Consider the following 25,571-nt stretch of genomic DNA (forward strand, 5'->3'; position numbering starts at 1 on the left):
CAGCCAGAAAGGATTACGAATCCAATCGTATTTAGCGCTGAAAGCGTTTTGTTTTACAGCCTTCTTACACCGACGAAACATATTCATGAATTTGCTCTCAGCGATGAGAGATTGGAGGCGCATTGGAAGTGGAAGTTGCATGCCGAGCACCACTCGGTTACACAATGTAAACTAATTCCACTAATACCAGTATAAGAAACTTTTTTTAAAAAATGACCACCTTCGCGACCCCCTTGTAGGCACGTCGCGACCCCCCAGGGGGTCGCGACCCACAGGTTGAGAACCGCTGCTTTAGCCAGAAGGTGAACTTCCTTCTCTGCGACCAAACTGAAGTATTTTATCAATATTTAATTTTCGCTGATGTTCCCGCAAGTCCAATTCCGTTAGTCACCGTTACCTGCTTTATATTAAGTGGCCAAGTTAATGTCAGCAATACACTCAGGCCTGCCTTTCAACGCTAAAAACAAATACCAACCCATCCTTTTAATCACAAAAATCGTTAATATCCTTACATCCCCCACATCCAGCACGCTCGCTTTTTCTTTTCTTTTAGCTTGAATGCACTCAAAATACAAATTATTAGTTTACTTTAGTCCTTGAGAAGCGCAGGGCCGCGGAGACGATTATTACGAGAAGCAAATTTCGGTTTTGATTGGTCCGCCCCTTGTCCATACTCTCCTCCAGTTCCAGAGACCGGCATACTTCCTTGTCCTGGTGAGCCACTAAGTCGTGGCGAAAAGTCTGGTGTTCCAAACTGCGCACAAATCAATAGACTGGAGAAAGGAGAGATGCTCCGCGTTCACAAAGAAGCTGCAAGGTCTTTAATTGTCCGTTACACACAGCGGATCAATGAACAAAGCACCGGCAGGCAGCGCCAGGAGCCAAGGTCTTCCCAGCATCCCTTTGTCCCGTGCACAAACTTTCATAACGGTTTTTCCTTGCAAGGACATTTTTGTTTTTTATATTGTCGCTGCTCTTTTTGAATAAACAAATTGAAACTATTTTGTACGGCTACATCCAGTGTCTCTGGAACACTCCACAGGAGGTTAGTATGGAGAAGACGTGGACCGTCCTCCAAGAACTAAATATATAATAATTAATAAAATTGTAAAGCGCATACTCACACTCCAAAGATAGCATGCTCTTAAGAACAAGAACGAAACATGGACAGCATACGAAGGACAGGAAAACAACATGTAAACTATAACAGAACAAACAACCGTACTAAACAAAGAATAAAATCAAATACAGAAAACACAAAGAGAAACCAAATAACAAGAACAAGAACTGAGAGTAACATATAGTTATATATACAACTGACTCCTGCTGCCCCCAGCTACAATAAAATGCCTGATTTTGCTTTGCTGTTGTTTTGAGAAAGGTTATGGCGGCAAAAGAAACAAGTTACGAGTCCCCATAACAACTACACTGTCGGAGGCTCGTCTCTACTTAGACAACAGGCACCAAGGTGGATACTCCAGGTATGTCTCTAAACTGTCGGAGCAAAACTGCTCACATTTTCCAACTGCCATAAACAGACATCGGCAACCTCACGGAACAAAAGCGCACGCAAGCGACCTATAAACACGACCTTTTGTGGGTCAGTAAACTAAACTACCTTTGCAGATGACCTCTCAGGGGTCAGTAAGCGACATATAAATATGATCTTTCGCGGGTCAATAAACGACCTGCAAACATGACCTGGGTTCTCGTGTTTAACCTGTTGGACGGGAACAGTTCTGTGCTTGAACCTCTAGTCGACACACTTTTCTGTCTCCTATCTCTCCTGCCCTGCTTGCTGACAACAACGGGCCCTAAATCCTTTCACCGCTGTTTACGAAGGGGATGATGGGGGAAAAGTGGGTTGTAAATGTCTTCAAAGGACCGGACACGTATCTCCAACATGTCCGGTAAATGTTTACATGAAAGTCATGTGGAAATCTGTTACAATCGACAATTGTCCAGTCGTTAGCGGACCTTTCGAGTCATTCTTTTCTTTTCTGTCTTTTCTAACCCCAACCCTGTCTTTTTCTTTGCTTATTGTAGACAGAAATGTTTCAAATTTGATAGTAAGAGCTCATTACTTGTCTGTAACTGTTGTATTATTTTTTTAATGGATAAGAAAAATGCGCTAATCGGCGCTGCAAGAAAAATATTTGATCAAAGATCCATAAAATGTATTTTAAAGGTATACAATAGTCATATACAATCAAATCAAAAACAGTGCCAATGCATTTAAGAAATCTTATAGTTAATTATTATTTATTGAAACGAATTTTGGAATTTCAAATCTTTATAACGGTCCATGAGTGGAACCTCACCCTCCCGCGAATACATGCTTTCCGGCTTTCCCTGGGATAGACCAAGAATCACCCTGGATAGTTTGTACTGTTTGTGTTTACAATATGTTTACAAAATGTATTAAATACAACAACATGTACGACTTGTCCCCGCTGTCTCATCAAAATGACTCTTTAGCGTTCGTTGAGAAAGAAACCAGTTCTGATGTTTTGAGCTTGAAACACGTTTTGAGGTTTAAGTAAAACATGTTCACAAGATTTACTGGTTCTTTGTGTGTGAAACAGGTTTTGAGCGCGAACAGGTTGTGGGATTTACATCCAACAGGTGGCTCTGCACATGACAGGTGTAAATAAGAGTAGACAACTGGGCCTCGAGGTCACGTAAACACACCCCCTCCCCACCCTGTGGGATCGATTTGTGATTTTCAAATGTAACACAATACCCATTGCCATGGATACAGGTGTCAAGGATACAGGCGTCACACCTGGTGCCTCAGTCACGTCACTACCGAGATTTAACTGACAGTCACGTGCTGCCGGTACGTTCCACGCATGGGATGCCAAACAAAAATAATCTGCCCTCCTCACCTGTAAGCTGTTATTAAGTCTATTTCCATCTTTGTTACCTACTTTCAGTGTTGATGCAGGTTTAAACCCTCAACATGACCTTTCACTCACTGGCAGCGCCAGACTGGAATCGGGATGCAAAAAAAAAAAAAAAAAAATGAAGGTCTATGAGCTTTCACCTTTAACAACAAGAAGGCGAGAAATACACGAGTATTACTACATCCCTTGAACCTGATGACCGTTGTTAAATTGGGAGCCACACACATTTTATTCGGATATTTTTATGATATTCCAGTTTACTTCCTGTAAATTTCTATATACTAGTCCAGGTCGTCTTTTAACGGTGCACCTTGCAACGAACTTTATTCTCACTTTTATTTCTTTTACTTGTAACTAGACCCCTTTCCCATGTTCAAATTGCCCACTGGGACAAATAAAGCTGATCGTTGTCCTCATTGTCAGGATATTTCCATTTTCAGTCCTTCTGTTTCATTCTCTGATAAGAATTACTACAAGATCTGAACTCCACCATAATTAGTGATGCCTCGGGGGAAAAACAGACCCAATGAGTGCAAAGGTCCTCGTCAGTAGAGTTTTTATCACACAGACATGCACACTCACACACCTGACCTTCCTACAGGACATTTGACCATCTAACGGAGGAAAACGCGCCAGGGGTGAACACTGTTCGCATCACACTCTCGCCATATGGACTCTGTCACTGCCGAGCTCATGTACCCGTGCTTCCCCCCATCTCGCTACTGCGACACCCGACGAAGTGCAGCACTCACGGGTGGGGTGGGGTGGTGGGACACTGCCCTCCCATCGGACCCTTTTATCAGGTGTGTGATGACATCAAGCTGGCGGCTCCACTACTGAAGCGTTATCATCCCCCCACACCACCACCACCACACCCGCTCCCAACCGTCAGAGGGGAGGCAGGGGTGGGGAGCTGCGGCAGTGGGATGTCTTGTTGCGATAGCAGTGTTTGTTGTGGTAAAAGGGGTTCGAAACCCCGCTTGCCGTGCTGAGCGAGCGATGAGCCCCAGATGTGGCCGATATGCCGTCAACATGTTTATTTCATCTCGGGTTTTCTCCTCCGACACTCAGGCTCCGCAGTTTGCTGGAGGCACAGGTTCAGGCTAGTACGTGCGTGCCAAAGCACTTTCCGCCATTTTCCCCTCGATTTTTCACCATAAACAGTACCAACTCTTTACACTGCCTCTCTCCAACCCCTCGAAGGAAAAGGGAGGTAGTCTTCAGTGACCAAACCTCTTTTTTCTCTCATCCATGACGAGCAGTTTGTAATCTGAACACACGTCCTTCATACGGTTCTATAGTAATTTCATCACTTCACCTAACGACCTAAAAAAATGTTAAGGGAACGACCTGTGCTTTTTTCTTTAAAATAAAAAACTCTACAACTAATACTAAAATATATAACCGTCATTTCCGCTATGTCCACGTTACTACTTCTTACATTAATCTCTGCTTATATCAAGAAAAAAATGTAAAAAATAAACAAGATTCCACCCTCCTCCCTAAAAAGCAAGAAATCGAAGTGTGACCAGAAAACAAGATTTCAATGTTCTCCGTCAGTTATGCAAAATAGCCTTCTCTACCTGCTCGAAAGACAGTTTTAATTGTTGTTTCGTTTCCCTTAATTATTAATCGACCATTCCTGAAATTCACTGGCCTGCTCACAGCACATGGCAGCCCAACGAACAGTATATACAACAGGGTTTAGTCTTTCCAAGACCAAGTTTTTTCTTTCAGCCTTTCGCGGATTTGTGATCGATAATCAACTTGATGAAGCCTTATGTTAATATGTGGTGCGACTTTCCGAAAATTAAAAAAAAGGCACTTCATTCGTATAGATTTTGGAAAACCTATGAACAAATTAAAAAAAAATCATCGCAGCTATTTATCGAAGAAAATAAAATCACCCATACAATGCGACAGTTTCCTTATCGGCAACTTTCCCCATCTGTCCTAGTTATGTTGGGGAATTGGGTTTTTTAAATCATGGTTTGGGTTTTATTTTCCTTTCTTCCTTTGCAATACTGATACTGTAAGCTCTTTTCTACGGCGAATAAAACATTTTTTATTATTATTGGGTGAGTAGGAGTACGATCGTGGGAGGACATTTTTAAAAGTTTCATTGTGCATTCTATAAATAACACGGAACATAGTTCTCATATTTACCTACAAAGACACCGACATCCCTGACGGCTCTCACTTTCCTTTGCCCTCTCACCCCCCCTCCTCCCCCACAACAATCCTCCCTCTCACCCCCCCCTCCAAACAATCTCCCTCTCCTCCCCCACAACAATCCTCCCTCTCCCCCTCCATGGTGTTGGCGCCGCGATCCAGCGACCAGACCTCGTAGTGCAGGCGGGTCGCCGCCATTGTGTGCGGTCTCTTCAAAGAGTCCGCGTGAAGTGGGCGTGGCCCGCGGCGGTACCAGACGTCAGAACTGACGTGACCTTACGGACCCTGGGAGGAGAGGGAAAAAAAACAACCTATACACAACGGTCGTACCTCACTTCTTACCCACTCTCACAAACAACAGACGAGGCCTGGGAAACTAGGTTTTTGAGTCAATTTTTTTTCTTTTCTTCCTCGGTCCTAATTCGGTCGAGTGAAGAACAGGTAAACTAAACCGATGGACTTGATAAAAAATACGGTGGAGGGTGAATCAGGTTTGACGGGTGTGTACAAGAAAAATAGCTTCAGTACACCGCGATTGTACTTTGCACGACCAACATTTTAAAAAATTTCTCGGAAGGGCAAAGCCCATTTCTCTACGGGAGTGAGCTAAACCAATTTCTTTTCACCCACACACAAGGGTGAAAGGTCAAATCATTTTACTGCTGCTGGTCAATATTGCTTAGCAGAATATAACATTTAAATGAGAAAAGGTACCTGGACGGTGGTATGTTGGTGAAAGACTGACAGGGGAGGTCTGAACACAAGTTACCCTTGTTCACAGACCACAAAGCCCTGCGCTGAACATGATAACATGTAGAGCTCTGTGTGTAAAGGGAGGGAGGGCGTGAAAGAGAGAAAAAAAAATAGTGGCATATAAACTCTGCATCAGCTCAAGGGCAACGAACACACGAGAAGATGCAGGGCTTTGTGTGTGAATGAGAACGAGAAAAAAAAGGAAGAAAGGTGGCATAAGCAAACTCTGTATCATGCCCACCCCACACACCTTCTTGACTGCTCGTTTCGGGTGATAAAGCACAGCCTTTCTCATCCTGAAAGATCACCATTCTACTAAACAGTTTGAGTCCCCATGCAAACTCAGTGGGTTTTTTTGTTTGCTTTTTTTTGAAGGGGGGGGGGGGTTGTTGGATTTTTTTCTTTGCGGGAGGAACACAAATCCTCAGTGCTGTCGGCACAAAAGTCAGTTAATACCCAAAGCGGAAATCACAAGCCCTCCTCATAATGGAGCCGCTAGTCACTTGAAAGGTTTGACTGGCCTGTTTCGTGCGTAAATTTTTTATTTTATATACTGCATACACATAAATATGTTACTAAGATAAAAGACAGGAGATGACCAGACAGACTGCTCAGATACGACATAGCAAGATGTGGATGCTGCAAACAGGAAGTGTGTAAAAGAATCCTACTAAAGGATTCTTCCAGCTTATCAAACCATGCACACCAGAACTCTAATACAATAGCTCCAAGCATCACAGAACAAGTGGCCTTTCTACCCACCACACGTACAAGGAAACTCATGAAAACAAATCAAGTGGGGCACTGAACCATCAAACAGAATTGTCCAATATTAAATAAACACCTAGTACTTTATCCTCAGGAAGACAAAACGAGAGAGAAGAGGAAGGAACACATCAAAGGATCTCCTGTCTTCAAGCAGAAGGGGTGCTCATTGCTGCCAAGTTTGTAGTAACCAGGGATGGCAGAGACCCCTTCTTCCTGCGTTTGTGAGAGCCGGAAGCCGGCCTCCTCCCGCTCCACAAACCCCTCGAAGTGACGGTTATGAGTGACGTCCAGCTCCGCAGCAGACGCCAGCCAAGCTCCGACTTCCTGATGAGCAGGAGCGCTCCTTTCAGGAGTCGAGAGGCCGAAAGAGGACGGGTGAGTGAGAGTATGTTAATATTAATGAAAACTGAAGTTCGCTTTCCTTAGCTCACAGGCAAGAGCCATCAAAAAATTCCATTCCAGCAGAATCCTCGAAGGTGTACTTGGGCGCGTGCGTGCACTTCTTTCTCCTTCCGCAACACGCACAGTGTGAGAGAAAGAGAAAGTCACATCCTGACTGCTTATTGATCTTCTCTCAAAGACTAAGACGGGGGAAAAAATGAAATGCCTAGGGGCTGACAAACATCGGCAATTGAACTACACTTGTAAAATAAAAATGTAAATATCCTTTTTAATTAAAAGTAAGAACTGATTATTATGAGCCCTCATAAACGGACTGCTATTGTTATGTGAAAAAAATGGTAAACCTATAATCGACGGTGGGATAACAAATTTTATCCTAGCCAAACATTTGACCACATGTCAGGTTAAAAACAAAAAAATGTTTACTTAGCCTAGCACGTGGCTCAACTCTTGTATTCAGGCCCTCAGGGTAGGCCTGAGAAAATATTTTTATCAGCTGCTAGGTCACTGGAGGAACTCCACTTCATCCAATATAAAGTAAACATGGTGGAGATAGCGACTGATTTAGCTCAACAAAAGTAAAATGAATTTTGCTTAATCTAACGAATCAACAGATATGATGGAGAGAACTGTTGACCACATGATTTTTATTCAATTCTCATAATTGCCGAAGCCATAAAAAAGAAACTAAGCATTGCAACTAACATGGTGGCCTATGAATAAATTGATATTTTTGTCTTCGGGCAAAACGAATTAATTCGATTTTTCGCAGCTTCTTGCAATTTTTTTTTTTCTCCAACATTTTTGGTTTCTGCTTTACGTTCTTGACCTCACCCTCTGGCTAAATAACGCATGCGCAATGTCCACTTCCGCCCCCCTTTTCCGGAAATTGCAGTTTTGCTGGTCGGTTAGGTAACTTTTCAATGGTTTACAAATAGAGAATTTGTATGTCCGGCTAGCTTCACCAGCTAGTTCATTACTTAAGGTAATTCAATCGGACTAATATATAAATGTTAACCTCCAAGAATACTCGACCTGATCTGCTGAACCCGACTATAAATAGTAGCAACACTTTCTTACATTCTAACACTGTTTCTCTCACACACATTCTCTCCCTCCATTTTATAGCGCACTAAAAGTTGAACATGGACTACTTGCTATTGCTTTTTTCCGATCTCATAAATCTCAGATATGACACCATTCATTCATTAGTTGCTAATGTCTCCTTGCTACCGAGATGGCTCTACGCCGTACGGTGACTGAGCTCGTGACCTCGCCCTCTCCTCTCGACCTCGCTTGACCTCTTGTTACCCCTAGTTCCCGTTTCTCGAACCTGTTCTTAAAGAGTCGTTTCCTCTTGAAAATCCCAACGATTTACAACTCTACGCAGCGTTTTGCAGTCGTTGAGAATCGAACAATGGAACACATCTGATTATTTACTGAGAGCTGAACAATGGAGCCTGTCTAGTTATTTATGAAGAGGCTAACAAATGAACCTGTCTGGTGATATATTACTGTCCTCTATTGTTGGTGACTGAAATAATGAGCAGTTGGCTTCAAATTGGGACATTGTGTCGCCATTTTTTTGCGAATCACGCCAGAGTCCAAGTATACCTATAGGTGCTACTACAAGACTCAGTTGCAGCCTTCCTTAGTCACACAATCAGCACTGGTTGAGTCAAACCATTAACTATTTACAAGTGTTGCATCAAGTGACTATGATCATTGATAAATAGTGACCTAACTCTAACCCTGGCCCACTCAATCCAACACAAAAATGAATATTGATTCCCAATTCTAGTTTTGTTTTCTTGAAGGATGTTCACATTTCTTCACCTGAATTCTAACTTAAATCTGATGTCGTTGGTAATTACCTCCAAGAAAAGCGCCTGGATCACATTATAAGGAGTGATAGCAACAATAATTACCATACTTTGCTGAGATTGCGGGAACTAAGATCTTCATATTTCTTGTGTAAATGAAGGCAATCAGAACAATACATGTCAGGTATCTCAATTTTCACTCAGCGATTGAAAACTGATTTATCTTGTAATGAGCCATTTGAAAACTATTTTAAATTCAGGTAAACATTTTAATCTGTTTTCAAGGCAGCAACTTGTGGATCATATGAAAATAAAAATATATATTTTAAATTTTATATATAATTTTAGTTATTAGGGATTTTTGGCATCCCACGACAGTTTTTATAATAGGGTAACATTTTACCCCTATAAAGCCAATCTGACATTGAAAACACACACACAAATATGACCTAATATAATCAAAACAGGGGATCTTCAACCATTGTCTAAGCAGAAACCGTTAAGATGGCATTATTAGCGCCGATCCAAAATATACAATTTTGCAAATATGTAACATGTTTATCACATGTAAATGCAACCTTTTCCTAGCAGCAAGTCTTTCGGGCAATGAAAGGCCAGGGTGTGCACAGCAGGCATCCTGCTTAGCTGCTATGGATTTACTGCCGCAAGTTTTACTGTTGCATCATTGGCTTGCCACATTGCTGTTCACATTTGTACCCTGATATTTGCACCCCCACCACCCCTATACCCACCTCTAAAAACCCATATTTAAAAAAGTAAAGCTTCAATGCAAAGCATTTTAATGCATGTGCTGTAATTTCCGTTGTAGGCTGTCTTGGTGACATTCATCTGGTGCTGTTCCCCACACTAGGCCAATGTGTAATTATCTCCACACACAAATTCTGAAAGCAAAAGTACTGCATTTCTGCAGCAGAAGGCACAGCTGTAACTACTTATAACCATCCAATCCAAAAATAGGGTCTTTTTTGGGCTTTCAGAGAAAAAGCACACAACATCAAGACAGGTAAATATGAAAGTTCACAAAATGTTTTGTGCCCAAGAGCTAGATATTTACAATGTATAAAATGTGAATGAAACAAAAAATGCAACTTTCATTGTAACCCTTGACAATAGCAGTTCTTTATGAAATGTCATTTGTTTTCTTTTTTTTAACTATTTCATAAGTGAACTTTCCTTCTAGTGTCCTGTGTGGTAAGAATACAGACATTTCTTTTACTATAATACTAATCCTTCTGAAAAGCAGGGAATAACAGTAAGCAGCCTACTTTTACTAATGACTACACATTTTTAGTGTCTTGGCTTTAATCAAAACTCAGTTCACAAACAGCACAATTTATGATAATTTCAAAAATACATGTTTAAAATCAAAAGGTTTTTTCCCTAATATTTCTGAAGAGAAGCATTATTGATAATGTTGCAGTTATTGAGCTTCAAAACACATTCAACTTCGATGGCATGTTACATGGTATTCAATAGCAGCTATCATGGCAAGGTAAAAATCACTTCATTCAGCAGCTAGTTGTCTTCTTTTTTCTGTCTGTCCCTTCATTACCTCTCTTTGTTTTTTTATTTGCATTACTGTGTATGTTTATAGTGCTACTCTTTTCTTAAAGCACACCAATCTCACTAGCAAGCAAGAAACGTGCTACCTTAACTGCTCTTCTTTTTTTTCTTCTTCTTATTATTATCACATTTTTTTTTATATTATATACTTGCTTCTCTTGCCTATCACTACATATATTTCTGTGCCCAGACTGGGAGGTAATTAAAAAGAACAGGGGGTGGGAAGCAATATGCATAAATTAAGGCTCTTTATCCAACATCTCAAGTGTGCTCTTGACTGAATTGTGTTATTGCAAGTCAACACTGTCATCCACTTGAGTGAGTTAGTTGAGTTTTATGCTGTGCCAGTGTGATGCACTTGACTAAAATATTTTTTCAAAAAAGCAATGACCGATAAGAGAAACGTTTTTTTTCTTGTAGAACACAGAGCCCACTGCCAAGCAGGACATGAGCAACCTTAACTGCTTTTATTTTTGTTATTATTATTGTTGTATTTTTGTATTGTATAGGTGCTTCTTTTGACCATCAATACATATATTTCTGATGCCCAGACTGGAAGGTAATTAAAAAGAATAGGCAGGTAGAAAGCAATATGCATAAATTAAGGCTCTTTATCCACCATCCTAGGTGTGCTCTTAGCTGAATTATGTTATAACAAGTTCACACTATGATCCATTTGTCTAAATAAAAGAAGCAGTATTACTGGCAAGAGAAACTTAACAAAGGAGAACACAACTGCCTGTTTGTCCATAGTTAATGCTATTTCTTGATCAAGAAAGGCTCACAATAATCACACATACAAAACGTCACACAGGAAGTCATAATGGTATATAATTAAAATTTCTCACTGAAACATAATGCCACTGGCACATGTGCCAATTGTAACAAACCAAAACAAATTGCCTGGACTCACAAAGAAATGCTGTCTGGTATGCGGCTGGAATTTCATGGACGTTTCTATTTGCCAGTTGACTGGGTGCTGGGAGTTGAGGATGAACGCCACCTGCCGCTCATGAAGCTGCAGGTCCTTAATGTCTTTGGTGGAGGAGACTGTAGGAGGGAACAAAAAAAATGCAACAGCAAATGTCCTGATCTGACAGCATGGACAATGTGAAAGTAGCAAGAGATGGGTACAGCTGAGCCTAAGTATTTAACACCAAAGAGCTCAGTTATCTTTGTGCAAACACAGAGCTAAACTTTTTCAACAATCTTTTCCCTTTAGTCCTCACAAACATATATCTTAGTTGATGATGAGCATTTGTTCAAAACAGTTTTCTCCAGCATCTGAAGACAGGTGTTAAGCAGGCTGAGAAAACCTGCAATGAAATGCACCTGCCTTCAGGGAGATATAGCTGCTGGAGGCAATACAGATGAGAAATTTTCAACTAAGCTGCTGGATGATTCACAGAGAGCACTGATCCAATTTTTTTCATACGGCATTAGTAAACAAAGAAACATAATCTGATCATCACTAACTACACTCTTTTATTAATCAACGTCTGATGAAGATTAATGTCAGATACTTAAAATTAGTTTCTAAGTTTTGATTCCATTCAACCTTTAAAATTTGTGTACAAGATTTCATCCTCAAAACAAGTTTTTAACACAAAAATATGTCTGTGTGACATTTAAAAATGCTCTTATACATAGGTATGCATACAGAGCAAATGATAATGTTCTTTACCCCCTGAGGATGACCTTAAACGGTTTCAATACATCATAAAAGAACATGAACACTTAAGCAGCTTCAATAGCTTGCATGAGTCATAGTAGAATGCATTACCAATATAAAAATATAAGCAAATAAAAATGCTTTCTCTGGACATTTATGACGGTACATATGACTCATATAAACCTGCAGCTGGTGGTATGTCACAGCAAGAATTTTAAAAACTATTATTGGTAAATACTTCAGATGCTTTTATAAATCATAAGAATGTTAGGTGTGTTTGAGAGGAAAAAAAACTTTCAGAACTTTTCTACTAACACATATAAAGTGCTCATTCTTTTAGTACACCTACTCAAAAAAAAAAATCCAATGGAGGAACCATTTCATGAGACTTGCATGCGAATTTTACAAAGTATTCAAATTTGTTGAAATCTAAATAAGTGAGAGACTTCACCCTCATGAAACCTTTATCTTTTTGCCCAACATCTTTTTATATTCCTTATCTACACACAACTTACTTGAGTCTTGCAAGTCTTGGAAGTTCTTGGGCTCAATCTTCAGAACCACATTACGTCTTGACTTCCCACTGCCATGATCTCTGAGTTTGAGGCTGATAACATGAACATGCTGGTGGGAGCGAGATGAGCTGTTGGAGTAGCAGCCCCGGCCAGGCCGATAGTCTCTGATGTATGCCACTACATAATGTGGATTGTTGCTTTGTGAAATTTCACAGGTCCTTTGTGCCTGTTCTTCTGTAAAACAAAAAAAAATCATCCTGTGATAAGCAAATGATGTGTAGAAATGGGAAGAAAAAACACTTCCATCTGAATTATAACACATCAACGCAACAATAAACATTTCATTCACATGGGTGCATCTTTTCTCTGCTCCCTTAAAAATTGGAGCTGAAAAGTGCAGGGGCATGGAAAGGTGCGGATAGTGTGTGTGTAGGGGGCTGCATGTGCACAACGGTGCTGGCTGTTTTCATGCTCCTGCATCTTATCAAAACAAGCATAAAAAATGTCAGCAACCTAGGAAGGATTACATTTACACTACTGAACAGCATATTTGTTAAGTGTTCATGTTCAAGATGTAAATCATTTCAAACAATTACCCTGAGTTCTAGTAGTATTATGTGATCTGGATTATCACAGTTATTGCACCCATCTGTAACATTTACCTGCTACACAAGTCTCTACAAATATCAATACCAGCCTGTGCTAGTAGGCAATTGTTGTTCTGTTTGACATGTGTTTTAGGTCAGCTGATCAGAAATGTTGAGAAATTGGGATGGATAAGTGTACTTTCTACTATGTTGAAATGGCACTTTTTTTTTGGGGGGGGGTCATTCAAAAGTGAACAAATTTAATTTTATATTCCTTTGGTAATGCTTGACTGTGCCTGTCAGGAGGTGAGTCAGAAATAATTTACATTGGTGCCTATATCTGAGTATTCTGTGTCCTTACTTTTTTTTAATAAAGAGTAAATGAATGTTTCATGCTTCAGTGCATTTATGGAACATGTTTGCACCACTGACTTCAAGAGCTTTACTAAGGTAAGTAGGTCTAGAACTTCTGGTAGGGCTAGCCATGTCAGACTATTTCAAAGAAAGGAGGTCACAGAAAATGTGATCCCCTAGTCAGCTAGGAATAAAGCTTAGGTCTTTACAATCCTGTTAGGTTATTTTTTTAAACCGCAATAAAAATATAGTTCTTATTCCTTACATATGCTACAGATTTCACGAATCTTCTTTGACATTTCTACCTTTATATGTCAATGCAAAAGTACTGCCATGTGTGTTATGTCTTTCTAGCTAAACAACAGACATTAATAAACATTTGATTCCTTGTTGTCCAAGAGTCATACTCTAGAAGTAGAGTCTTAAATAAATCATCCCTTGCTAAGCATACACTTTGTGGCCTGCTTAATTCCATAACACCAACTTCTAACCCCACTACCTCCAAGGCAAAACTATGGGTCATTGCTTTCTGGAACAAAATAACTATAATCTGTGAACCTGGAACCTATGGGTCTTGGGAACGCCTTTCCGTTTCCCTAGATAAAATTCTTTGTTTCCCAAATCAGCAATACACCTGTGACGGCGAGGACACTCTCCTCACCCATTCCCTTTGCACGAGAGACTTTGGGGGTATATCCTGTGTACCCGAGTTCAGGTGAAACGGCTACAGGGCAGGACAGAGGTGCGAACTAGTTCCGCTAAGAAGCACTGGCCTTGAGCAGCTTGTGCAAACTGTTTTTGCGAACTTCTCGCCTGTGTGCTTCCTGGCTCCTACAAGGGGTGCGCGTGCCTTCAAGCACACTTGAGACGCGCAGAGTCCCAGACGCTTAGCCACAATGCTTCCCTGACGCAATATTTTAAATGTTTACAAAAGCAAATAAAATGGGTGTCCTACTTGCCAACCTAAAGACTTGCCACCCCAGATATTTGAATGTCAGGACGTGGATGAGCATGCGTGCATGTTTGTGTGCACATCTGGAGAAACATATACGGGTGGGAAACAAGTGGTACATGTGTGTGTGCTGGCGTGATAATAGAATGTGTATTATTCCTTCGGCACTTCCTGATGTGTTATTTTAAATATTTTTACAAGTCCAATAAACTGAGAATGCTACCTATGATATGTGTGTTTTCAAGGGTTTATGTGAAAAAAGTGAGTTTATAGAGGATGCACATGGTCTTTTTTTTGGTGAGAGAAGATTGTGTATGTGTATGGAAGGGGAGTGGGGATGAATTATTTGCATATGCATGAGAGATAGAGGGAGAGAGAAAGATCATATGTGTGGGAAAGGGACAGAAAACTACAAGTACGTGTGAGGTTGAAAGTCAATGCAAAGTCTTCACAATAATAATGTTGTGACAGAGTGGATATCATTCTTTCTTCCATTTCCTTCATACACAATATTTTACAAATGCCATTAAAAATGAAATGTGGGTTTTAATGCCAACCCAAAGATCTGCTGTTCTCAATATCAGAAGGGCATACCTATAAGCTTGCAAGGGTGCATGTTTGTGTATGCGTGTAAGAGGTTTAAAAAGAAAGAGTAAAAGAAAGGGGAGTGGGTGGTGGACACATAAGTGCATGAGACGGTGGGAAAGGCATGATTCTGTGTATGTAAACAAAGCTTAATTATTCTTTCTGTAATATAAACAAAAGAGCTAAATTATTCGTATGTCTTCTGAATAGATGAGCAAATATAATGTTAACAGCTACCGATACAATCAAGTGCTGCTACCATACATTAACAAATTTAAAATAAGCCACAACCCCAACATACAAAGACATGTCACAAAAGATTATGTTAGACCAACCTCAAATGGATTTATTTCTACATTTTTTCTAGAAAATGCTTACATGTACAATTACCTATTGCTTAAGTTAAAGCCACATGGCATGAGTTTTACAAGAGAATGTTCTTCTACACAGGATATACATTATATACACCATCCTTTCTGATTTCATGGTACATAAATAAAAATTTTAAATTCTGAACTCTCTGCAGCTATTAAATAATTAAAACAGTGTAATTGTACTTTTCAATACTTCTATTGCTTTTCCTCAGTATCTTTCGCACTTTTCTGTCTCTGAAAGTTTTGGAAAAATTTCTCCTGTGAGCTCAATTAATGTGCCCACCACTCACCCAAACTAGTTCAGCTCTTCCTGCTTGATATCATGTTTTCTGACCTCTACTAGATGAACCCTTCCCCCTACCCCAACTGTTTTCTGTTCCCGCTCCTTCAATACCTCACTGGGCCCTGTCTACCCTAGAGGAATTGTTCACCCTAATGCTCCCTCCATGATAACTGAAACCCCCTCCAAATTTTTTTTCTGTTCTCTGGCTTAAGGCACCACCAACAGAGAATGGTCAAAACTAGTGTGAATCAAGTATCTTTTATTACTTGAAGAAAAGCGGTTAAATACATGCCCCAGTGACTCATATATCCTTTGCTGAAACCTGAAAGCAGAATTGTTTAGGTACCTATACTGTAATTAAAGTGGTGCAAACCATTGGTCTCTCCTGAGTATCCCCCCCCCCAAAAAAAAAAAACTCTCCTTTCAGGTGTCAGGCTTTTTGCTGATAGAAGGGGGTAATGTTGCTGGATACATCCCTGCTCTCAGGTAACTGCCCTATATTTTCACCTACCCTTACATGCATGTGTAGTGTTAGCTGTATGGTTGACTATTGGTTCATTGTACTCTTTCCTGCACTGAGCAATGAACTCACCCTACATGCACTCTACAAATTCAATTATTATTATTAGGGGGAAATAGCATCATGAATTAAACTTTAATTTTTAAAAATGGAATTGGGAGCAAAATGGTGGTGCCTACTACAACATCAAGCTTTCAATAGGCTGCTTGAAACTGGCACTTCCACTGATCTCAGTATCCCCTTCTCCCTACTGTAAAGCTTTGCACCATGGCAAGAAATTATACCCTTACTGCCTCTAGGATCTATTATAAGACAAGTAAAGAAGACCTGTATGTAAAACGTTCTGACTAAATTAAAATGGCGCAAAAAAAGGTCTTGAGGAAGCTTTCTATTTCTGGCTGCTGCAGTAGCAAAGTGTAAATATTCTGGAATGTGTGAGGGCAGGGGCACAGTAGGGCAGGCAGGGCTTCAAACATTGTGAGAGGTAGGTCAAAGGAGCCAAAAAGCAAAGGAGGGAGAGAGCATGGAGAAAGGACTGATTGACTGGTGTTCCCAACACATTTCAGGCCTGCAAGCTCATACAAGACAGAGTAGAGAGTTTTCGTTCTGGCAGCTTACTTCTTTCCATTATTTAGTGACCTGTCAAATCGCATATTTGTATTTAATCTCATTCAGTTATTAAGTGCTCTCTCTCTACTTAAGAGCTGAAAGTCAATAACACAGACCAATACCTCCTGGAGAATGTGTGCTGGATATAATTTTGCTGTGAAGTTATTTTAATTTACTTGGAATGATTCAACCTCTTATGTCTCAGCTCTGTTAATGCACAATCAAATAGCATGGTAACAAAGATGCTGACCTCTTTCAAAATGGTGTCAGCAAGTCCATGCCCTATCATAATCTTATCCTGTTTAGTGGTTTTATGTCACGTTACAGGGATACCAGTTCTGCAGTTGTACAATTGCCACCCTGCCTTTGAAACTTTTTTCTGTTGACAAACAAAAGTGCTTTCCTGTCTGTAGCAGAATATACTTAATGCAAAAGAAAAAAAGACTTTATAATATATGTTTGAAAAAAAAATAGAAAAACCAAAACCTTTCTCCCATTAGTCATTCTTCGCTGTGCATGCTTAGGAAAAAGGTGTTTCTGTGTGTGCTTGTAAAATCACGTAAAGTGTCAAATCTGCTAATGAGGTCTGAAAACAAAAAAATATTTGGAGGTCTCATCATGTATTTGGTAATAAACCAGGCATATGAATGCTGATACTCTATCGTTATCAACTATCGGTAACATAATTTTACACACACAAACACAGGGTACTAGTAAAATAATGATTAGAGCAACTTACTGGCTTCAGTGATCAAGATTATTAGAGTATTAACACAGACACATTAGGGTTGTTTTTTTTTCCTATTAATAGTAATTAAAATCCCAATACACTAATAATCTTAGTGTCTGAAAGTCCTTTGAAATTTATGGACAGGAAACACTGTAGGTCGACAAAAAGTGAAAACTTGACAGTTTCATTGCCTTTAAGCTGACATAATATTATAGTGTCTTTGTTTGGTAAGTTACACTCAGCAGTTACAGTAGTTGTTAAGTGCTGAAGTCAGCAGGGGATCGTACAGACTGACTAGAGTAGACTGTATGACTTTCATGTGACTATCATTGTTTTACCACAATGAATAAAAGCAAAACTCAAAAGTTACTCAGCACTTCAGCTTATTCCTAAGCATTATTTGTATTTACCACTACTTACTCTGTTCTTCAACAACCTATAGAACACCACATAAAATATATAGAAAAATCTTTGTTACTAATGTTACCAACTCCTTAAAAAAAAATTACTAAAAAGTGTCTAGTAAAGCTAAATTTAAATTTACTCAAAGTCAGACTCAAGTTCTGAAAGTTTTCTCAAAAAAATAATATAATTTAGGTCAGATTCAGAAAGCAGCAATCAATATGCAAAACCAAATAGGTTTTCATTCATAGAAGTATACAATTCTTTAGGAATTTAAATGAATAAAAAAAGGGACAAGAGACTGCTCCATTTTCACAGGCAACATTAACAAATCTTGTAGTTCAAAAAAAGCTAAGGTGGGAGAACAAAGAAATCCATACTTTGACATACATCAACTTGAAGACAGTAGTTCAGTGTAAATTGCCCACAGCATTAAAAAATAAGTTCAGCATCCTAACAGTTGACCCTTAAATGACCATCGCCAACTTTAACCTAACAAAAAAAAAAACAAGCCGCTACAGAGAACATCAGCTATAGAAAAGCAGTAAAAGAGAGCTGGATCAAACTGGTAACATGGAAAACAATACAGCAGAGGAAAGATAAAAGACCAGTGGCACAGCACAAAGCCTCCACACCTAAAAGAGAAGTTGGTGAAAGAATATTCCCAGAAAGACAAAGAAGTGAAGAGGAGTGCTAGAAAAGGTAAAAGAAAGTTTGTAGAAAACCTAGCTATAAGAGCAGAAGAAGCTGCAGGAAGACAACACATGAAGGTGGTTTATAAGATCACAAAAAGACTAACAGGAAGTAGAAGTGGCAGTCAAGACCTACCTTTAAAAACATCATCACTGAAAAGAGTAAGAAAGTAGAGATATGGAAAGCACTTTGAGCAGCTGATCAACTGACCAAGCCTTCCAATGCTAGCCAATATCCCAGAAAGTGAAGAAGACATAACACTAGGCCCTATCACCATGACTAAAGTAAAGGAAGCCATCCAAAAACAACAACAAAAAATAGCAAAGTGCCAGAGCATGATGGGATTTGCTCTAAAAAGGTAAAGTTGAAAGTAAAAGAAATACCAAAACTCCTTTGCAAGATCTTCAGGAAAATATGGGATACCGAAGAAACAGCAGATAAATGGAAAAAAAAAGCATTATCTTCAAACTGCCAATAAAAGGTGACTTAGGGCACTGCAACAACTGGCGAGACATCACCCTGTTATCACAAACAAGCAAATCTTCAGTAGAATCATTTTTGAGGAGGCTCACCACTGTTCTTGATGACATCAGGCAAGAACAAGCAGACTTTAAAAAAGGAAGGTCATGCAATGATCAAATCTTCTCCTTAAAAGAGAGTATAGAACAAAGCACAGAATGGAACAGCGCTCTATGCTGTATTCTTAGACTCTGAGAAACCATTTGACACCATAAACAATGAGTCACTATGGAAAATCATGCATCACTGTGAACTACCACAGAAAATAGTAAATGTAATAAAAGGACAATATACATACTTTCACTGCCAGGTGGTTTGTAGCAACAGTAAGCTAATGCACAACTTCAACCTTACCACTGGTGATCCTCTCAATATTCCTATTCATACTGGCCATGGACTGATTCATGAAAAAAACAACAGAAGACAAGAAAAGAAGAATCTATTGGACACACATCTGTATTGAAAGACTTAGATTATGCTGCTGATATTGTAATGTTATCCAGCCAACACAAAGATGCACAGAAAAATATCAAGAATCTGACCAAAACTGCATCAAAAGTAGGACTTAAGGTAAACACATGCGAAACAAAAGAAATGAGACAGATTGCATGTCAACAGAACCCATCACAACTAATAACAAAGGAGTAAAGAGTCCAAGAATTTACATACCTTGGCAGTCTAGTAACAACATATGGAGCTACAGAAAAGGATGTGAAGACTTAAAGCAAATCAAGCCTTTTCCATGCTAAAAGAAATTTGGAAGTCCAAAGCTATATGAAGGAATACAAAATTACGAATCTTCAGAAGCAATGTCTTTTTGGTCTTACTGTATGGAAGTGAATGCTGGAAGATATCAGCAACAATCAGGCAGAAACTAGAGATCTTTCAAACCAAAAAGATCTTCAATATATTCTGGCCTAACATAATTACTACTGAAAAAATCCTTACAAAAGCCAACAGCGCAAATATGACAAACATAATCCCAAAAAGAAAATGGAAATAACTAGGGCATGTGTGCAGAATAAAACCAGAGGCATCACCCAAAATAGCTATTCATTGGACAGCTGATGGCAAAAGGAAGCGTGGTTGGCCAAAAGAAACATGACGAAGGCCAATAGTGAGAGAACTAAAGGATCAGAAACTGTCCTGGAACAGCATGGCTAAACTTGCTGCAGAAAAAAAAAATAAAGGTCTCTAGTGGACATCTTATGTACCACCTTAGGTCAAAAAAAAAAGGACTAAGCAAGTGAAAAGTTCAACTTAACAATATTTATCTGAAATTATTAACATGACCCATTCTACATTTTTTTTCTTGCCACCAGTTTAGCACCACTATCTGAAAAGCATTAACATTAACATGATCCTTCCTACAAGACATTCTCTAATCTTTTCACATCGTCTGCAATGCCCAATAATGCATGTGAAACATATACGCCTTTTGTTAAATAAGAGATGTCTGAGAGTTTCAGAAGCCACCACCACTTTTTACCTTATGCTGCTTAGCGCATTTTCATCGCTCAGCATGGATACAATCAGTTTAGATGATGTGTTTTATGTAGCTATCATAGGTTTTAAAACACAATCAATTTTTCTTCAACAATTTGTTTTCTATTTCTGACAAAAATACAATGCCAAATAAGCTTTTCTTCGGCCTTTCAGTTTCTTGGGCTGTTCTTTTTTCTCTGTTTTTGTTTTATTCTTTCTTCTGCTTTAGCTGGTCATTCTTTTAAAAAAATCCATGAGCAATCATTTAGCTCACAATGTTTTGCTGTACATATTTAATCGTTTCTGTTAAAAAAAACTATACTCATGTCTTGGATTTAAAATAACCTGTAAACGATTTTGTTTTGTCATTGTGAGAATAATGAATAAAAAATATGAGTGTGTGTTTGACTGAATAAGAAAGGTAGGGGAGGGAGTAGAGTGATACAAAAGATACACAAAATATGTCATTTTCAACACTTAACAACACTTCTTGAACACACACACACACAGAGCAGAACTGGAAAAAACAGTGCAAAAACAGTACACCACTGCAGAAGTCTTCAAACATCAAAAACTCTTCACTAGATCTTTTTCCTGTTTCCTTCTAATCATCATGGTAAACCACTTCTGAATGTTGCTCAGCTGACTGAGCAGATGAAGCAGAAAAAAAAACTTGCACAGTTTATTTTTTAATAAAATGTTATCTTAGCTGTGCACTTTAAATGATCCTGGTCCCTGAACTCAGGAACTGCTGTTCCTTCAAATAAACTGCCATAAAAAGCAAAATAATCTTCCACAATAATGTTCAAAATTAATGTAATTTTACAGGAAAGTGCAATAGTATCTCACAGTATGCCTTTATGAAATGATAGAACTTAAACCTACTATGCGCAATGATTAGCAAGGACTCTTCATCTTTATATCTAGAGGCTCATTTTCCTGCACTTTATTGAAAAAACACTTGGTATCAGGTGTTGCACTAACACTGGTTCATAAACAGGCAAAAATATATGATTGTTGTTATTATTTTATAAAAATCTACCATCAGCTTCCTCTTCAACTCAAACTGAAGACTGAACAAACTAACCACTTTTCTTACATTTTCATTTTAAATCTGAAGATTCTAGCTTTGTAATTTTCATAACAATCAACACTGAAATTAACGTCAGCCTCGCTTTTGTACTGCACAGACATATAATCTCTATGAAAGAAAGACTTTAAAAAAATATAATAAAACAAAAGCAACTATATAGAATTCCTATATGATTTCTGAATGAAGCAGACCCAAATAAATTATAACATAACTTAATGCAAAATTAGCTGGTTTTATGCAGCTTAACTGATGTGCAAAACTGGGACATGCAGTTATGAATTTATTATTTACTTTAGAGCTGCCAGGCATCATCCAACCAAGTGTTAAAGTGATTTTCTTAAGATGTGTAAGCAAGTGGGGATTTATATTCCTTTCTCTCCAAATATGCAACAAATATATCACCTAAACTAAATTTTCAGCTGGCTATTTGCGCAGAAGGCAACGAAATCCAGAATTAATAATAATAAAAAGTGACCCTTAAAACACAAAACAATAACATAAGTCTGTTTGCCGTAAGCAAAACAGCAACAGTATTTGAATACATTTTATTTAAAACTCCTTTTGCCTCCATTTTCGCCAGATTATCTGAAACCTAAGATACATTACCAGGTGATAACTTTTGGTAAATCTCTCTGCAAACATAGGCAGTGTGGCTCTGGACTGAGCAGATGTAAGGTTGGGAAGGGGGATGTCTGTTTTATCCCAGATTGCACTTTTACCTCACTAGTTCACTGGGTGACATTTAAAGAGACATTACTCTGATATGAATAGATAGGCCAGAAGCCCTTCTGTTTGAACTAAATAATATCTTATCTACAGACCCTGCTATTACTGTTAGCTTTGGAGATAGATTTTAAGCAGCTGTAAATATTGTGAAATTTTTCAAACATAAACAAACACATAGAGATGTTCACATAGTGATTGTCAATTTTCACTAAACTGGTCAAAAATAATCAGTTAATTTTTTTTAATACTCATTCCCTCACATTTCAGCACTAACCACCATGAACAACCACTGGCAATGATCATAAATGATAAGTCACTTTTTTTAATTATTTTTTTCCTCAAATTACTCAGCATTAACCAAAATGAATAATGCTGACTGATAGAATGTAAATATTTCCACATTTTAGTAAAATAAAAAAGCAACTAAAATCAGGTGGCAGGGGGTGCAAATATTCAAATAATTAAATTTCAAATTGGAAAAAAATACTTCACCTTTATTCTTGAGTTTTAACTGGTTACAACAACTAAAAAATCCTATTCTCACACTCTGTCAGCTCTTCTCTGTTAATTTAAACTAGGTAGCTTTATTAATTAAACTCCTAATATAAGTGTAAAATCATTTTGGTTTAAAAGAAAAATAACTGAAATATCATAAAGCATACACTGTTACATTAACAGTATACTACATAACACTTTAGTGTGTGTGTGTGTGCAAGCATGTGTATGTATATAATAATCATTAAATTTTATGCAGAATCATTACTATTTATTAATTTCTAACTTTGACTCAATCCAGATACATTTAACTATTAACACGCAAAAGCAAAATCAGACACACCAAATAAAAATAATGTCTCACTTACCGGCTCTGTTGTTTCCAGGACATAAAATCCACAGAAAAAGCACAAGTAGCGAGTGTCTTAACATACTGACAGACCCAACAGGACACAACTCAGGATGATAAACGTTTCATGCGAGAAGCTGTCCGACATAGTCTGTTTTTGTTGACCTGTCAATGACAGAAAAACACAGCATTTTATGGCCGACTTTCACGATCCATTAAAACAAACATAGGATGGTGCTGGGTTTGACACCTGTGGAAAAGTGCTTATGGCTTTCAAGTGACATAAAATATTAATGTTTAATCAAGAAAAACAAGATTTGGATTCAGAGAAGGGGAGAATTTGCGGTGAGGGAAAGAGGGGGGTGTGGTAACTGCCATGGGGGTCACTGGACAAGTTATATTTACTTTGTCAAGTAGTTTAAACTTTCTTACTTTTTTCCTGACACAAAACGTAAAATAATGATCCCCCTCGTGAAAACAGTTACACGAAAATAACTCCGATTACAAAGAAATATACTCAAAGTCAAAGCGAAACCAATGTTTACAGAAGACGATTGTCAACAACCCAACGATATCGTGCGTTCAGGATTAATATTCCACTGGTACCTTTACAGACAGCGCATTCTTCTGCCAACCTACTTGTTTTCCACTCTCCAAGTGTCACATTCCCCCGACCCCTGGCCTGTAGCTTCCCCCACCACACATACACAGGGAAAGGCCCGCATTCCACGCTCGCTGTTCAAGATGGCGCGAGGTGACCGACCAGGCCAAAGACCTGACCCCCAAACACATCGGCTATCTCTTCCACAGGCTGGCAGCGGTTGAAATAAGCCCTCGTCAACTCCCAGCCACACATTTGAAACCCAAAACACTGCGATCGGTCAATCACACGAAACATATACAGTGACTGAAGGTATACTTACTAATCGACCCTTGCTACAGCCAAGTACAATGAAGGTTTTGGAGCCAACACCACCGACACCACACTACACCACCCGCACTAAAAGTTCAGCGTATCTGGAAAGCAAGGAAAAACAAGTCTCCCCGCTCGCAGTTCCTTCGCAAATACTCCACGTGCGATGAAGGCGGGGAAGAGAGCGAGGGGGTTAGTCTGGTTGTGTTTTGGAGATATTAGTCACACGAGAAGTGATAATTCAACTGTGCGCGCTGGCCCTGCATGTGCACGGGCGCGCACGACACACACAACACCACACACGAGCGGCTATAAGCGGGTCACAGATCTCACAGGCCTCAAAACACTGCTCTCAGCTCTCTCTCTCTCCGCGATCTCTTGTTGTCATTTACATCCAGCTTTATTAACCCCATTCCATATATGGCGCTGTGACGTCACGACCTTGGGGAGCAGTGCCATCTATTGACGAGCAGTCAAGCGAGCGAATGTCTGTTGAAAAGAAATGCAATTTGTTCGCCGAGTTCGCGTCCGCACCGTGAAAGTGAAAGCGGGACAAAAAGGCGAAGCCAGTGCTCGAACGTGCCCATACACTCCCCTACCCCCTCCTACCCGGGGTCAGCCACTGTCAACGGTTTCTCCACCCCACCCCACACCTCCACCCGTGCCGCCGCCTACTCAAAGAAACGTGTGAGGGAAGTGACCTGGATGGTGTTTTCGCGCCTTGTAGTGCCACGGTTCCTCCCGAAACCAGGTGGGCTCCGGACGCTGGTGGCTTGCACCCGCCAGCTACAGCACGCGGAAGAAGGGAGTGCAACTCGCAACACGTGTCGGGAGGGAAAGAACCGATCGTTTGATGTTAAAACAAACTTCATCACCACGCCGCATAAGAAAAGTTTTAAACCTGAAGCGTGGAGTACAGAGCAAGATATGATCGGCAGGCAGATGTGTAACGGTCGGCCGTGTTTAACGGCGCGCAATAACATATAAAGAGAAGTGAAATGACAGGTTTATACGCAGATGAGCGCTTCGTGGAATAAGCACTGAACGGTAGCAGCGCAGATTTAATATGAGATGGAGGAAGTGGCGCACTCATACTGACATTTAGAACCACTGCGGTTCGCATCCCGTGGTATGGAGTATGGCATTAAATTTTTCTTGTATATTTTCGTTTTATTTCAGTGTGGGTATGTGTCCTGTCTACTATTTATCGCCCACTCAAAACCCTGACATTGAAAAGAACTTATAGTTATCAGTCACAACGAGTATCACTTCCACAAAACATGCAACTGTACTTTTTGTTCACGAGG

General features: G+C 39.4%; 1 protein-coding gene across 5 annotated transcripts in view; it reads right to left on the bottom strand.

Annotated features, from left to right (window-relative positions):
- LOC112575967 (transforming growth factor beta receptor type 3-like) overlaps positions 1 to 24,863 on the bottom strand; it is a 75,749-nt gene extending 50,886 nt beyond the window's left edge. For 2 of the 5 annotated variants that reach the window (XM_025258150.1, XM_025258151.1), the window contains exons 1-4: positions 24,275 to 24,862; positions 23,371 to 23,516; positions 12,596 to 12,829; positions 11,322 to 11,458 (exon numbers count right to left, since the gene is read on the bottom strand). In XM_025258150.1, the coding sequence (XP_025113935.1) occupies positions 11,322 to 11,458; positions 12,596 to 12,829; positions 23,371 to 23,434 (435 nt within the window). In that variant the 5' untranslated portion in view covers positions 23,435 to 23,516; positions 24,275 to 24,862. Of the gene's footprint in view, positions 1 to 11,321; positions 11,459 to 12,595; positions 12,830 to 23,370; positions 23,517 to 23,957; positions 24,136 to 24,274 lie in introns of those variants that run through there. The other 3 variants (XM_025258147.1, XM_025258149.1, XM_025258148.1) reach the window with 3 other exon arrangements.
- Between the last annotated feature and the right edge of the window lie 708 nt (positions 24,864 to 25,571).

This window comes from Pomacea canaliculata, linkage group LG11, assembly GCF_003073045.1.
Source record: "Pomacea canaliculata isolate SZHN2017 linkage group LG11, ASM307304v1, whole genome shotgun sequence".
In the NCBI taxonomy this organism is placed as follows: Eukaryota; Metazoa; Mollusca; class Gastropoda; order Architaenioglossa; family Ampullariidae; genus Pomacea; species Pomacea canaliculata.